Source organism: Pelodiscus sinensis, chromosome 3 (assembly GCF_052426305.1).
Source record: "Pelodiscus sinensis isolate ZL-2025 chromosome 3, ASM5242630v1, whole genome shotgun sequence".
Taxonomy (NCBI): domain Eukaryota; kingdom Metazoa; phylum Chordata; order Testudines; family Trionychidae; genus Pelodiscus; species Pelodiscus sinensis.
The window spans coordinates 132,903,647-132,916,245 of record NC_143054.1 but is presented as its reverse complement, the minus strand read 5'-3'; the positions used below and the strand labels follow the sequence as shown (position 1 = coordinate 132,916,245).

The 12,599-nt window shown below is 46.1% G+C and overlaps 2 protein-coding genes across 5 annotated transcripts in view; one reads left to right on the top strand and one right to left on the bottom strand.

Annotated features, from left to right (window-relative positions):
• The window catches only part of EXO1 (exonuclease 1), a 30,734-nt gene extending 27,628 nt beyond the window's left edge, over nucleotides 1-3,106 (bottom strand). The window contains exons 1-2 of one of the 3 annotated variants that reach the window (XM_075924836.2): nucleotides 3,003-3,106; nucleotides 2,197-2,370 (exon numbers count right to left, since the gene is read on the bottom strand). In XM_075924836.2, the coding sequence (XP_075780951.2) occupies nucleotides 2,197-2,357 (161 nt within the window). In that variant the 5' untranslated portion in view covers nucleotides 2,358-2,370; nucleotides 3,003-3,106. Of the gene's footprint in view, nucleotides 1-2,196; nucleotides 2,371-2,578; nucleotides 2,801-3,002 lie in introns of those variants that run through there. The other 2 variants (XM_075924837.2, XM_075924838.2) reach the window with 2 other exon arrangements.
• On the top strand, nucleotides 2,839-10,746 carry LOC102462580 (uncharacterized). 2 transcript variants are annotated; one of them, XM_089777371.1, is made up of 3 exons: nucleotides 2,839-2,974; nucleotides 3,366-3,489; nucleotides 7,053-10,746. In XM_089777371.1, exon 3 carries the CDS (start codon nucleotides 7,100-7,102, stop codon nucleotides 8,051-8,053), a length of 954 nt encoding a protein of 317 aa, XP_089633497.1. In that variant the 5' UTR covers nucleotides 2,839-2,974; nucleotides 3,366-3,489; nucleotides 7,053-7,099; the 3' UTR covers nucleotides 8,054-10,746. The 2 variants fall into 2 exon arrangements, with proteins under 2 accessions (XP_089633497.1, XP_089633498.1); XM_089777372.1 differs by lacking the exon at nucleotides 2,839-2,974 and adding an exon at nucleotides 3,060-3,234.
• The last annotated feature ends 1,853 nt before the right edge of the window (nucleotides 10,747-12,599 follow it).

Sequence of the window (12,599 nt, the reverse complement as noted above, 5' to 3'; positions counted from 1 at the left end):
ACCAGAAAAGCCACACATTATTATTGTACAGGAATCCTTATTTTCCATTTCCAGTGAACACCAGTCCACTATGAATACTGCTGTTAATTCTTTTTACACAAATAATTTGTGCATCCAAAGAGTAAGTTAGACTTCACTGAAGGGCCAAATTGTAAATCATTTTATAAATCACAGCACAGATCATCTCCCTGATGTCTGTGAGATGAGTACATGATGCTCAAACAAACCGAGACAGGGTGCATGTTCAGTTTTATTTTCTTGAAACTCTGCAGATTACTTTATGGTGGCGTTTTATGATTAAAGGGTAATGGAAGCTTACCATTTATGTTTGCCACTATCCATCCATTACTCCTGATGGTGGATAAATACTAGGTTGTCCATGCTAAAATCCTTAACGCAGCATTAAACATGCAAACAGTGCCTATATCCTGACACTTTGAGAGAAAGGTGACTAAGAGCAGGGTATGACCTTGCTATAGATCAGAACAGTTAACAGTGCCCTCAAATGAAGTAAGAGCAAAGAAACAGTCTAGAACGAACAACCCACCTTCACTCATCCCCAAACCTATCTGTTCTGGAGTAAGCATTTCAAAGAGATTTCAATGTTAACCTTCCCATGTTTCTTCAATCCCCTGATTTTCTTTGTATTTCTATGGAAATATACAATTCGGTCCAATGGGCATACAGGGAGCATTTCACATCTTATAGATGTAGTTGCCTGTGACTGAAAAGTGGCCACCTTACCAGAGAATTTAAGGCTATATTATTAAAAACTTAATACAGCATTTTTTATAGTCAGCTAATATTTTTCAAGTCTTAATTGACCACAGAGTTTTCTCTAACACACAATATAGATCAGTAGAGAGAAGCTTTTAGAGTGGAATAGCTATAAACATTTCATCTGGAGGCACAGACACTAGACAAGCTGAAACCAAAGCAGCAAATATTAGACTGAAAAGAATAGATGTAATATACACCATTTATGAAAGAGGACGAATCAAATTAGAGTATGACAAAGGTTTTGACTAATACCCAAAATAAACCAAAGTTAGCCCAAACTGCCTAGTTTTGACTGATGCCCAATACCCACCCCCCACCTACTTTAATAATTTAATTTAATACTTTATTGGTGTTTAGTTGTGTGTGTTTGTATACCTCCCCTGAGGTGTTTTAGCAGGTTTTATGTCCCTACCCCACTTTGGGGTCCTGTATTTTACTTTTTATATAGATATATAGTTTTTAAAATTTTGTAAGCCACCTCAAATATTGTAAATAGAAAGGCGGGGTAAAAATACTTTAAAACAAACAAATAGGTATTTCAATCTAAAACAAAAGCATATCTCCAACGTCAGTGAATCTTATAACAAAATTGAAAAGCAGGCATATTTCCTTGGGATTCATTGTGAGCAACGACCAATATAATAAAAAATATGCATCGTGCAGAAAGAGATTGATCTCATTCACAATATGGGGTGCCAGAATTACTCAGCATTAGTCATTCTGTTATACAACACTGTTTATAAGCTGTCATTTTTGTACAGGATGGCATACTGCCAGTGGCACAAGCTGAATTTTACAGGCCAGGCACTCCCACAGGCAGGGACTGCTCTGGCAGGCTGAAGCAGCCTCTGCCTGCAGGGGTAGGAGTCATTCCAGTTAAGCAGGGCGGGAGGCAGCCCTCCCCATCCCCCAGGGTGCTCACCCCTTTAGTTGGTTAACCAGTTAAACAGAATGTAAACTGGTTAGCCAATTAAAAATGGGATTTTACATCAGTAATAGCGACGAGGAGTCCTGTGGCACCTTATAGACTAACTGAAGTGTAGGGGCATAAGCTTTCGTGGGCAGATGCATGACGAAGTGGGTCTTTGCCCACGAAAGCTTATGCTCCAACACTTCAGTTAGTTTATAAGGTGCCACAGGACTCCTCGCCGCTTTTGCAGATTCAGACTAACACGGCTACCCCTCTGATACTTTACATCAGTAATGTATTTGACAGCACTTGGTTTGTGTAGACTCCGTTTTGCTATTTCCCCATTTGTGCCTGGTTACAAAGCCACACAAACTGGCAGGGGGATTCAAAGGCAGCTACAGCACATGAAACCTAGTCCGTTTTCTAGAAGAAAGTTAAAAGCAGTTTCAAGTCAGCAGCGTCCCCAAACAGCCGACGGGAGGACAAGACGGAGGCAGGGCGCTTACTGGTCGGTGGGCTCTCCTCGGGCCAGTTTCTCCGCGCACGCATAGGCTCCCTTGTGCAGCCAGCAGTAGGTGTCCACAGCGACCACCTGCCCTTTGTACTTCTTCACGTGCGCGGGCTCGGCTGCCTCTTTGATGAACTGGAGCAGGCCGTGGATTCCCATGGCGGGGGCCTCACTGCACGCGGGGAAGAGCAAAGGAAGGGGCGTGAGACACGCTGGCTCGCGTGCCCGGGCCAGGGCGAGCGGGGCACCGAGCTTCGGGAACCGCAGGCGGCGGCACCGCCCTCACCGGGCCGAGACCGGCCCCCGGGCCAGCACGCGCAGCCCCTGCCTCGATCCCGGCCCCCGGGCCGCTCCTCTCCCCCTCCCCCCCAATCCATCACCTAGGGGCGTTCGGGGCAACCGCGAGAGGCTCCCTTCCGGCCGCTCAGCCAGGGCGCGCGGGTCGCAGCCCGTAGCACTTTCAAGCCGCGCGCGCTCCTAGCTCGGAGACTCCGCCCCCGCGGCCGCTCAGCCGCTAGAGCGCGGCGTCCCCGCCACAGACCCTCCCAGCATGCCCCGCGGCCGCCGGCGCTTTGCAGGCTGGGAAGTGTAGTCCACGCGGGCGGCGGGGGGCTCCAGCTGTGGGGGAATGGCCGGAAGCGGGGGGGAGACGGGGCAGGCGCACGTGCGCGGCTCCCGCATGAGCAATCGGGGACGCGGCAGGCGGGGATTGGGCCGCGGAAAAGCAGAGCGGCGCCTGTCACCGCCTTGAGGCGTCCCAGAGCGCCTGTGGCTTGGTGCGTCCCGCAGCCCCCCCCGACATACGCTCCCCACGGACTCCCAGACAGGCTCCTGCGTAGGGCAGTGGGGCTGCACCCGCGTGGGAGAGCTGGGGCAGAGGTCTTGCCCCCAGTACCCGGTGGAGCCAGCATCAGTGATCGATCCACCCCGTGGTCATTTTCGAGAGTCTAGTAAAGTCCCACTAAATCAACTGCCGATCCCTCTCCTGTCTGCTCCGGTACTTTAGCCCAATGAGATCAGTAGGCGAACGCCACAGGTCAGGAGAAGGGTGTGGTTGTTTTTGTCAACTCTTTGCAGTGCAGGCTCCTGCCCTAAACAGGGTTAAGCTAGGTGGATTTGAGTTACGCCTTCGCCACTAATGTTGTTTAAATCAATTTGTTCTTGTAGCATGTCCTCAGAGCTTCCCACACAAAGTTAGATAAAGAAACTTGGGTTTCCAGCTCCATATCCTGAAAGCAGGACTCCACTTCTGGGTGTCCAATCCTGCCTCCAAGCGGGTCTCCCATTTACAGTGAGTATTCTATTACATTTATCTTCTGTGCCATGAGAGTTAAACTTATGTAAACTTGATCACTTTAACACAGAGAATATTTTTAAGCATCCACTTTCAAGATTATTAATTTCTGTTAGAAAATTAGCAGTAGGAAGTGAGACAGCAACTTTTGAGCCAGATGTAAATGTTTGTTTTAAAAAAAAACCAGCTGTGTAGCGTAGGATTATTGCCTTCCATCTATATTTTCAGTGGTGTGTGGAAAACATTGACTTTATTTCTTAATCTTTTTCCTCGTATTCTAAGTCTGCCTTGTGCGTTTTTGCTGTTTATTTTTGGCTTCTATATCAGGTGGTACTTGATCTGTCTATCTAAGAGTACATCAGTCTGTGTGTCTGTCTATGAATCCTTTTGTTCAAGAACTCCTCCTAAATGGTAAGAGCTAGGACCACCAAATTTGATATGCAGCTTTCTCTTCTCCTAACTTAAAGCAAGGTCAGAGTTTGGCTGTGCCAGGACAACCACAAGCCCTGGGAAAAGGACTGCTTTCCATATCATGCAAAGGGAGGGGCTGCTGTTTGAAAGGCTGCGATATGAATGGCCATTGTGGGCAGTGAACCCACAGGGGGGAGCTATTCTGCGGAGTGTTCACTGGTGGTAGCCTTACTGCCAAGGGAATGGCCAGCAGTGCTGGGCTCTGCCATCTTGGCTACCAGTGCATCGGGTAAGGAACCACCTTGTCCCAAACACTCGCGGCCTCTCTGGACCTTGGCCACTGCGTCAAACAGAAGGGAGAAAAAATGCCCCTGGTGCCCTGGAGGAGGCAGGGCTGGAGAGAGACAGAATGCCCCTAGCTGTCAGAGGGAGGAATGGTGTTGCATAAATTGCTAGTTTCGTCCCCTGGAGGCTAGTCCAATTTGCCTCAAGAAGAGAGTCACACTTTCAGGCTGGGTCCAGCTCCATTTTATTGTTTGCAAACAAGGTCAACAGAGGAGCTCTGTGCTCAAAGCAAAGTCGACCCTGGGCAAAGCCTGAGCTGAAACTTTTGTGGATTCCACATTCCTTCTGGCCACATGTCGCAACGTGATTGGTTACTGCAAGTTTACTTAGTTCCCTTATATGGAAAGAGCTAGTAGAAAGTTTAGCAGCTTCTGAGGCATGCGCAATCAGCTAAATGATACGTGCTGTTTCGAGCTTAAGCAATGAGGGGAAGAAGCACACTTAGTTTTTACTCCAATGGGAAGAGAGAGAACTTCCCTGGCAGCCAGGGGTGGGAGGAGAGGGGGATGAGGTGGAGATAAAGCACCCCTGGTGGCCAGGAGACATGGGGGAAGAAAAAAATACCCCTGGTGGCAGGGGCTGAGGGAGAGAAAACACCCTTCACGGTGGGGAGGGGGCATCCTTCACAGGGGAGAGAAAATGCCCCTAGTAGCTGGGGTGGAACTGGGGAAAGAGAAAATGCCCCTAGTAGCTGGGGGTGGAACTGGGGAAAGAGAAAACACTCCTGGAAGGCAGGAGTAAATGGGGGAGAGAGAAAACACCCAGGTGGCTGGGGGTGGGGCTCTGGGGAGAGGGAAAATGTCCGTGCCGGATGGGACCCCCCCTCTCCTGAGTCCATCCTCACCCCCACACTCTCTCCCCTGGACCTCCTGCCTCCTGCACTCTCCCCTGCCCCCACATTCACAGAGTCCTGCCCTGTTCCTGTACCCTCACACTGCCAGCCCTCTGCCCCAAAGGACTTGGGCAATGGTGGATAAGTCAGCTAGTGTAAAATAAGAGAAAGTAATGTATTTCTTTCACATCCAAGATTTATACTCACATCAGTTTGAACGTCAAACAACTACTCCAAGTAATTGGGTAATCGTGTAGTCGATACAATTTTGCTGCCTCTGATATAGAGGCAGTGAGGGGGAGGAAGGAAATATGAGTCATCAACTCGACTACCCAATAAGCCTAGATTTGAAGAGTCATTGGAAGTGAAGAATGATATCTTCATTGGATATAATGAAAACATGAATTAATTGTGTTCACTTGATTTAGAAGACTCTGGGATTTTGTTTCATTTCTTGGTAAATGACTGTAGCACTCTACAAGTAGAAATTTTTGTATGGCACTATAAATAAAAAGCACTGATGAAAGATCGCCCAATGTTATACTCTTGCTGGTAATATTAAAACATTTCTTAAAAGCAGGGGTCCTAAATTAAGTCAGGGCAAATCCATCCATGAAAGAAATTAAATAAATAAATTAATTCCTCTTACTAAAGGAAGCATTGAAGAAATGCTATATTATACTGATGCCATCTACTGGGTATCAGCAGAAGCAAGAGAGAGAACTGAGAGCGGTTTGGCAGATGGCCAATACAAAACAGAGCTGCCCTTACCAGCAAGACCTGAAGCAGGGTATATTAAATAGAGGTCACCAAGGGAAATTGCAGTTAACTGACCCCATTAAAAGGCTGCAGAATCCTCATGTGATGAATGCCCAGACCAACAGTATGGAAAGGCCTCTGCTACATCCCACGGTTAAGAGGATAAGAAGATCTAATTTCAAATATTGTCTTTTCCCTTCTGTGCTTTAACATAAATAACTGAAATTTAACTTTGTACAGTGTGGAGATTTAATCGAGAGACATCAATTAACCATATTTTAGATTTCAGCTGATGCTAGGTGCTTACCTTTTCTTCATATGTTAAAGGTGCGTGATGCTGTTTGTATCAGAAGCAGCAGCATGGGAGAAAGAGAGGTGCGGGAGGTTGCCATGAAGCAGCCTGTGCCTGCAGTGAGCCTGGGCAGCTTCCTGCTGAGACCCCCTACGGACAGCGGCTGCTGGACCCAGAGAGAGCCGGGACTGAGCAAGCCTGGCTCAGTCCCAGCTCGTGCCAGGTCCAGAAGCTACCCCCACTGGGTCTCTGTATTTTAAATGTAGTAAGAGCCAGGCAGGCAGCAGCCCGTCTCTTACTACATTTAAACTGCAAAGCCACAGCGGGATAGCTCCCAGACCCAGCGCAAGCCGGGACAGAGCGCTTTCCTTTATTGACTAATCGTGTAGTTGATAAAAATTGTATCAACTACGATTAGTGAAATACCTGCTTCTTACTATCCCTATTTCAGATCAGAAAACAGCATACTTTTTAGGAAGAAAAAATGTTACCAGTGATTATTTTACCCAGCTCTGAGCCTGGGGGACCTCTATCCCCTTTTGCCTTTCTGTGTTTTCTGGGGCAAAAGCCTAGTAGCTTGCAACCATCCATCACCATTCTAGGAGTCTGTGACAGATCCTTCCCTTTACTCAGTTCTTCATTCAGGAACACTTTTCTATGGAACTTCCATAACAATTAATGAAATATGAGGCTATCAGTTTTGTCTACTCACGCTAAAGGAGTATATCTAGTGATCAGTCTCTCCCATACGTGCCTTCCTCTACCACTTTGCTGCAGGGGGTTTACCAAAACTGGCTAATCTTCACCTACAATTATTTTAGCAGAAAGCCAAAAACTGCTTCATGATAGAACATTAGAGATCTTCCCCTCCCCCCCCCCATCATAAAACCTCTGACAATACGTATTTTGTTTTTTCTTTAGGTACTGATACATAATACGTTACCAAACTCAGGCCCCAGCAGAAAAACATGCGACAATTCTATATTTGCATTTTGTATTTGACCCTGAAATCTTTTGGAACCTGTGAGATCATCCTTGGCTACAATGGTTACACTGAATATCAAGTAGGCAATATGAGCCTGATTATTTCTGTCCCGCATGGTGGAACATTGAACCCTGAAGACATCCCTGATCGAGATGCTGGTTGCTGGGATTCAAAAACGTTATCTTGTATTTTTTCTCATAATTGTCCCCTAGGAAGTATTCAAGACTTTCGGAAATGCAACGTGAGGACGAACCAGGACAGGAATACTATAGAAATTGCTCGGACTCTTGCTAAAGAAATCAGAAGCCTTAATGGTGGTTTCCTCCCATATCTTGTTATAAATCATCTCCAGAGGATCAAGATGGATGCCAACAGGGAAAAGGAAGAAGCTACCTTTGGAATTCCCCAAGCAGAAAAAGCCTGGAGAGACTTTATGACATTTATGAGATCAGCAAAATCACAGATGTTGGGAGGCCTTATTGTAGATATCCATGGACAAGCACACCCTGAGCAATGGATAGAACTAGGTTACACCATTTCAAAAGCATCACTCAACTCAGGGAAGTTTTCCGCATCAGGTTCTTCTATTCGCTATCTTGCAAGCCAGGTGCATGATGTTTCTTTTGGGACCTTGCTTAGGGGATCCAGAAGCTTGGGTAAATTTATTGAAGGCCAGAACAAAACATTTTACCCTTGTGTTCCTTCTCCAACAAACCCCAAGCCAAAAACTGGGAATTACTATAAAGGGGGCTATATTACGAAGACTTTTGGGTCTAGGTATACTGGCACTGTTGATGCCATTCAGATTGAGCTGCCCCAATGGGTAAGGGATGTCAAAGAATATCCGAAGTTTTGTAAAGCATTAGCAAGGGCTATAGTAAATTTCTGGCAAACTAACTACTGTAGCCAGAGAAACCATACATTTCTAGGATGCTAAAGGAAACAGACTTGTGTCACCATGGCTACTTTGAAAAGTAAAACAATTGGTTTAATATACGGGGATATGGATTTCCATTTGGCTTTAACATGGAATTCTTTGATGATAAATTGATGGGACCGTGAAGGTGAAAGCTCTGAGCAGGAGGTCAGGGATTTTCAAACTCTGGGCCGTGGCTTGTAAGGGCAAGTCATTAACTGACTGAAAGACATTGTTTACCTGTGCCTCCACAGATATGGGTGACTGCAGCGTCTGTTGGCTGCGGATTGCCATTCCCAGCCAATGGGAGCTGTGGGAAGAGGTATGGAATGGGATACCGTTTCCCACAGCTCCCATTGGCTGGGAACAGTGATCCACGGACAGCGCGAGCTACGATCGCACGTATTTGTGGAGATGCAAGTAAACAAAGTGTCTTGTGGCAAACTGCCCTTACAAGCCATGACCCAGAGTTTGGAAACCTCTTCTATAGGTGGCTCCCAGCCAGTGGAATCCTGCAGATCCTGCATCTAGCATCCCACTCCTCCCACACTCGAACCCCTTGCCCCAGGTCACAACCCCCTCCTACACCCAAACTCCCTCCCAGAACCCACACCTCTCCTGCATCTTAATTACATGCCCAGAGCTTCCCTTCCTCCCCTGCACCCAATCTCTGTCCCAGATACCCCACGCCCTCCATTAATATTGTAGGAAAGTGCGGTCCTGACCACTTCACCAAATTCTTGGAATGGCCCCCCATCAAAAATGATTGCCCTTCCCTGGCACACACTGAGTAGTCTTGAGCACCCAGCAATTTCTTATGCATGTCACAAAATAAACCCCATCCAGCTTACAGTTTGAAATTGACAGAACAGTGGGAGTGATCAATTGAAAAGGTGGGGATGGAAGGGAAAGGGATTGTTACTCAGTGGGGCATGTACATGACTTGAAGTCTTCATTACCCCTATGTCCTGAAGTCTCCATTACCCCTTCTTTAAACCTGCCTAAGAGTAGGTAGGCCTTGCAATGTAGACAATAAAGCAAATGAAAGCCAGAAGAGATCAAATACTGCTCTCAATTACATTGATGTAAACCCAGAATAATTCCATAGATTCACACTGAGCTAATTAAGGTCAACAAGCATATTATCAATCTTCATGTAGGGGAAATAAAGTTCAAGGATCTGGACAAAGCTTTCCCTCAGCATCACTACCATGCTCACATAGCTAAAACTATCTGAATAGTGTGTGATTTACCTGGTGGGACATACTAGCAGGGGTCTGTTTTTCAAAAGCGGATCTCTTTGGTGGGCACAGAGGAATTTTAGACTGTCAATAGTTCTGGTAATAGTGTTATCTTGAACAAAGAGAATTTTTGGTATTATTGTTATTCAGGTAGCTGTTCAGCAATGCTGTTAGTTAGCAGGGGCCAGGATTGACTGTTGCAATGTATTCACACGTCTCTGACTCTGTCGATGATGATAACCAAAAGGCTACTTGCATGTGTGCTCAATGATGTGTGCTGTATAGACTAGTGCACTTAGTCTGCACAGCAGACTCCAAGAGAGCCCCCCCAAAGACCACAAATCAGGTAAGGATCGAAGGCGCCAGGCCAGGTTTATTGTTAAGCGAATATATTTTCCAATTTGGTATTATGATTTAGCCCTTATGGCATTGCAGTTAGCACACACTTCTATTAGGACAATTATAGTTATTAACTGTATCATTATTGGTAGTGGGGTAAGTGTTTTGACATACTGGGATAAGCATTATTACAGTGTGTCCCACAAGATTATGTATATGTAAAACAAATGTGGAACAGTGACATTACAAATGAGGCCTTGATATATAATTGTCTTGTAATTAATTACTACTCAGTACTGTCCATTCCTGTTATGGGTTATCCTCACTATTGGGTGTCACCCTCTGGGATAAGCTTTGCTCGGCAGGAAACAGGAACAATTAACTTTTTGTTCCATTGGTTACAGGGCTCTGTGATACACTGGTAGTTAACATAGATCAAGTTGTTTCTTATGGACATTGTCTTTCAGATAACCTACTGAATGGACAGTAATCAATGTATCAAATATTTCTGTGTCAGGATTTAGCATTGGTATCCAGACACTGAACAAGACTGTTTTGAATGACATGTGTCTCAGTTAGGATGCAGTGTCACTGATCCAAATAATAACTGGTACTAACAGAGAATTAGTTTACACAATTTGTAGCTACTATGTAACTTAATTTTTGTTAACCAATTAGTTTTTCCCTTTTCTTCATGTTGCTTTCTGCCATCCTTGTGTTGATTTTCCCCCCTGTGTGTTGAGTAAACAGTTTAGCAAAGTTATGCACATTGTAAATGATATACAGGCAGTCCCCGACTTACGCGGATCCGACTTATGTCGGATCCGCACTTACAAACGGGGCTTTCTCGCCCCGGAGGTCGGGGCGAGAAAGCCCCGTTCGTAAGCTGCTCCGGTGCCCCTCGTCTGCTGGAGACCGTCTCCAGCAGACCAGGGGCACCGGGCGGGTTCCCGCGCTTCTGAGGCTTTGCCAGAGCAAAGCCTCAGAAGCGCGGGGAACCGCCGCTGCTGCCGCTTCAGTCTGGGTGCCTGTAGTCTGCTGGGGACCGTCCAGCATTTGTACCAGAGCAAAGCTTCAGAGGCGCGGCACCCTGCTGCCGCTGCGGCTCTGCTCCCCGTGTCCCAGGTCTGCTGGGGGCGGGGGGGGCCCAGCTAGTGTGCTCCCCCCCCCCCCCAGCAGACCAGGCTTTTGTTTTGGACTCTGGGGCAGAGCAGCTGGGGCGCTGCCGATTGGTCCTGCAGCGCCGCTCTGGGCACTACTGGACCAACCCGGCAGCACCCCAGCTGCTCTGCCCCAGGTCCTGATTCAGCCGCTGCTGGTCAGTTTCAGCAGCGGCTGAATCAGGACGCCTGGGGCAGAGCAGATGGGGTGCTGCTGGGTTGGTCCAGTAGCACCGAGGAGCGGCGCTACTGGAGCAACCCAGCAGCACCCCAGCTGCTCTGCCCCGGGCGTCCCAAGTCAGCTTCTGCTGAAACTGACCAGCGCTGACTACAGGAAGCCCCAGGCAGAGTTGCTCTGCCCTGGGCTTCCTGGAATCAGCTGCTGATCAGTTTCAGCAGCAGCTGACTTGGGGACGCCTGGGGTTCTTAAGTTGATTCTGTATGTAAGTCAGAACTGGCGGTCAGTTTCAGCAGTGTCTGAATCTGGACGCCAGTTCCGACTTACATACAGATTCAACTTAAGAACAAACCTACAGTCCCTATCTTGTACGTAACCCGGGGACTGCCTGTACAGCAATAATACAGTGATACAGCAATAATACAGTTGGTTTTACACAACATCCAATTTTAACTAACAGTAATTTCTAGCTGATTGCCAACTTAATTGTCCATCTATGGTAGATTGAGGTGTATTTGACCAGTCTCTTTTATATAAAGCATTTCTTTTCCTTTCCTAATGCTTGGGCATTTCTTTTCTGTACTGTATACTGTTATCTTCCAGTGTCTTTGTGGTGTGATATCTTCTCCGTGGGAAATAAACTTAAACAGCTTACGTTAATTAATATAATAAAATGTTTTTTTGTTTGGATGTTTTACATTTCTCTTGTTTTTAGTAACTTAATGCACAGATTAATTTAGTTTGCTTATAATGTAATAGAAGCCAAGTCTTTTACAATACAAGTTATACTTCTGCAATTATTGCATAGATATTGATTTTCACTTGAGGTATACCAAACATAATGCTTACAGTCTTCCATGTGAAGATGTGTTGCTTTCCCTTGCTGAACACTATCTGAGCAAAAGAGTTTGAACATAACTTTTACCAAGCTTTTCAGAGTTAATTTGCTTCTGATACAATTTCACTTCGGTTAACTGTTTAGAAGCACAAATGCTAACAACTACTTCCCATTGACATAATGTAACGAAGTGTATAAAATTAAACTAAGTATAAAGTTAGACCAAAATAGAAACATAGGTTTATGCAAGCTTTCTTGATGCTTTGTTGTGCTTTGGAGTCCAAGATAGAAACCTGTTGAAATTGTTTGGTTAACTTTATGCATAAATGTTTTTTTTTTAACATTATTGCTATGCCATTCCTAAAACTAGATTTAAAAGAAAAAAAACCCCAAGTTTATAAAAATCCAAAGAAGAAATTGGAATTGTGTTAATATTATCTTAACCTTAATTATGAGGTGTCCCTTATGTTTTCTTATTAAAAATGGTGCCAGGCCAGGTTTATTGGTAAACGAAGTACAGGCAGTCCCCAGGTTACGTACAAGGTAGGGACTATAGGTTTGTCCTTAAGTTGAATTTGTATGTAAGTCGGAACTGTCTCCAGATTCAGCCGCTGCTGCTGAAACTGACCAGGGGCTGACTACAGGAAGCTGGAGGCAGAATTGCTCTGCCCCCAGCTTCCTGGAATCAGCCACTGATCAGTTTCAACAGCGGCTGAATCTCGAGCCTGGGACAGAACAGCTGGGCTGCCAGGTAGGTCCCTGCAGGACCAACCCGGCAGCACCCCAGCTGCTCTACCCCAGGGTCCACAAC